At 54.8% G+C, this 3,053-nt stretch overlaps 1 protein-coding gene across 2 annotated transcripts in view; it reads left to right on the top strand.

Moving 5' to 3' along the window:
• The window catches only part of MST1R (macrophage stimulating 1 receptor), a 14,462-nt gene extending 12,780 nt beyond the window's left edge, over positions 1-1,682 (top strand). For both annotated transcript variants that reach the window (XM_049640497.1, XM_049640496.1), the window contains one exon: positions 1,000-1,682. In XM_049640497.1, the coding sequence (XP_049496454.1) occupies positions 1,000-1,255 (256 nt within the window). In that variant the 3' untranslated portion in view covers positions 1,256-1,682. The remainder of the gene's footprint in view (positions 1-999) is intronic.
• The last annotated feature ends 1,371 nt before the right edge of the window (positions 1,683-3,053 follow it).

Here is a 3,053-nt window from a genome sequence, read left to right as displayed (position 1 = left end):
GCAGGCTCCAGGCTCTGAGCTGTCAGCACAGAGCCCAATGTAGGGCTGGAACCCACAAACTGTGGGATTGTGGCTTGAGCTGAAGTCAAACGCTTAACCAACTGAGCCATCCAGGAGCCCCAGAGTTTTACGAAATTTAGATCAAGGGGCCAGGTCCTTGTACTGGACATTAATAAGTCAGTGGTCATAGTGTGAGCTTGGGGGAGGCAGTTACTTTCTGTCTGGGGTAATTCCTAGGGAGGGCTTTAGCCAAGGGTCAGCAGCACCCACTGGGAGGATGAAGGGGGATCTGGGTGGACCATCACAGCATCCACTAGACCAGACCAAGTCTCTTTTCCACTTGAGGCCTCAGTTTCCTTATCTGTAAAGTTTGGATGATGACAGTACCACCCTCAGAGTCTGAGAATTATGAGATTATTGTGTGAAGGGCACTTAGTGTCATTTAAGGCAGAGGCAGCATTTCCAAGATGAAGAGGCATGTGTTGGGGCCCACCAGGTAAACCCACAGAAACAATGGCTGGGCATCCCACATGTCCATGTCTCAGGACTTTTAATCTCCATTTCACTGGACATGGGCTTCCTTCCTAGAAGACCTAAGATGATAACTGATAGCCTGTGAGCTGTGCCTTAAGCTAAGTAAGCGCTTCACAGGCATCCTCCCACCCTATGCCGCCACAGCTCTGTGATCAGAAGAGGATCCAGAGACACAGAGAGGTTAAGAATCTTGCCCAAGATCACACTGCTCAGGTCACACCGGGGCTCAGGAGTCCAAACTCTTAATCCCTGGGGCAATTCAACCTCTGCCACGGTGGGGAGGCAAGACTGGAACAGCAATCACAATGCTGAGAAGAGCTGCCTCTGACTGGGCAATGCTCTGCACTAGGCCCTGTTACCTGTTCTCATTCCTGTGCGGCCTGCCAGAGGATTAAGAGCAGGTGGGAAGCCCGGGATCTCTGGGTGGGGATGTGCCCTGCCTCTGACATGCCCCTCTCCCCACAGGTACGCAGTGATGCAGCGCTGCTGGGCTGCGGACCCTGCAGGGAGACCCACCTTCTCAGCGCTGGTGGAGGAAGTGGAGCACGTGGCGGCCAGGCTGCTTGGGGACCACTACGTCCAGCTGCCTGCAGCCTACGTGAACCTGGGTCCTGGTGCCTCGGATGAGGCGAACATGCACCCAGAACAGTCGCAGACCCCACCTGTGCACAGGATCGCACGTCGGCCCTGGCCTTCCTCAGAGCCACCACAGCCCACGTGACCTCCGCCCTAGGCAGGCCCCAGGGATTGGACCTGCCTAGCAGCCAGGGAGTTAATCCCAAACTGCCTCTAGTCCATGCCAGGCCAGGGGCAGCCTGAGCTGGCTTCTGCCCTGTCCCTGCCCCCTTAACTTTCAGGGGTGACAGGAGGGAGCAAGGCACTTGTCCCTTCACTCCAGAGAGGGAGCAGTGAGAATGATCCTTGATGCGAGGAGTATTTACGGCATACCTGGTGTGTGCTTGACCTTCTGGGCACAGGGGACTTAACAGTGACCGCACAGACACTGGCCCTTGAACTAGTAAATGAACCAACGAATCATCAAGTGCAAATTGTGGTCAATGCTATGAAAGAAAGACAGGCTGCTTTGAGGGAATGGAGGTCAGCTTTAGAGAGAGAATAGAGGTGAAAGAAGCCTCCCCAGGAGGTGACATTTCTGCTATAACCCTGTCAGGTAGGAACTGTGCCAGAAGCAGAGGTGGGGGAAGACAGTTTTGGGCAAAGTGAGCAGCACATGCAAAGACTCTGAGGCTGGAAAGGGGTTGGATCAGTAAGAAGGCTCCAGAGAACAGGAAGGGTAGGGCAAGGTGCTAATTCAGGTTACAGGGCCCTGGGGACTTCTTGATGGAACCAAGAGGGGTGGGTTGAGTACTCAGGCATGCCGTAGTCAGAATGGCTTCTCCCACTGCCCAGCCCATGTCTGTCCCTTTCCCCAGGCCCCAGCTGCTCTCAGGGCTCCCTGCTCTGCCTGCAGCCCCCCCCCCCCCCCACACACACACTGTCAGGACATAGAGACGGGCTCCCCTACCTCAAAGCCTACCAGCATTGCCCTTACAGCCTTGAGAGAGATGAGCCAGCAGCAAGGCCTCACCACACTTTTAAGGCACCAGCTTCAAGATGCTAGACTGCCCAGGCTATTTATACTCATCAAGACCACTGCACAATAGCCACTAGAGGGGCAGACTCCACTGGAGAGCGAGAACAGTTTCCTCCTTGTACCACTCTTCTCCCACACCCTTGATGCTAAGGGCACAGCTTGGATGTCAGTGACTGGGCCCAGGGCATGCATCATGGTGGTTCTTCTCTCTTACACAGGACCCCTATAGCCTCCCTCCCACCAGTTGGGAGACCCCAGCTCATCCTAAGGGGAGCAAGCTCCCTCTCCTGTGAGTTGCCAACTTTTTGCCCTGTCATACATGTAACACTGGGTTTGAAGCAAGAGCTCCCTGGTAAATAGAGTGGGGGTTTCCTTGGGACTGGAGCTGTCCAACTGTTCTCTACCCATAGGAGGCCCTGCCATGGGGAGACTAAGGACCCTGAGGACATGTGGGTAAAGCTTAAAAGGGGATCTTCTGCTCAAGTGCAGGGTTCCAAAGATCAGGGGTCTATGATCTGGAGAGATGGACTCTATCTGCCTGTTTACCACTGTACCTCTGATCCCTACTCAGTCATGGAGGATGTCTTATAGCCTTGCATGTTCAGCCAGAGACCCCTGGTCCCTGTGTGTGCGTGTTGTGTGTGTGTGGTGGGGGGAATCAATTGTGTCACCCTGAGGCTACAAGAGAGATGAGTGAAATGTCCTAGAGTACCCCTGACAGCCAGAGTCGCCATACTAGTTGGAAAGGTCTGTCTCCATCCCTCCAACTGGCAGTCCTCCTGCTTTGACCTCATGCTGGGGATCTGAAGGTCACCCAGAGCTCCCCGCCCTGGGTGGGGAGTGAGGAGAAGGCCCAGGGGCCTCTCTGAAGCTGGACTGAGGCTCCTTCTCCACTGAGCCCTTGAAACTCATGTACCACTGTCTC

The sequence above is a fragment of the Panthera uncia genome, chromosome A2 (assembly GCF_023721935.1).
Source record: "Panthera uncia isolate 11264 chromosome A2, Puncia_PCG_1.0, whole genome shotgun sequence".
Lineage (NCBI taxonomy): Eukaryota > Metazoa > Chordata > Mammalia > Carnivora > Felidae > Panthera > Panthera uncia.
This window is presented reverse-complemented; position numbering and strand designations above follow the sequence as displayed.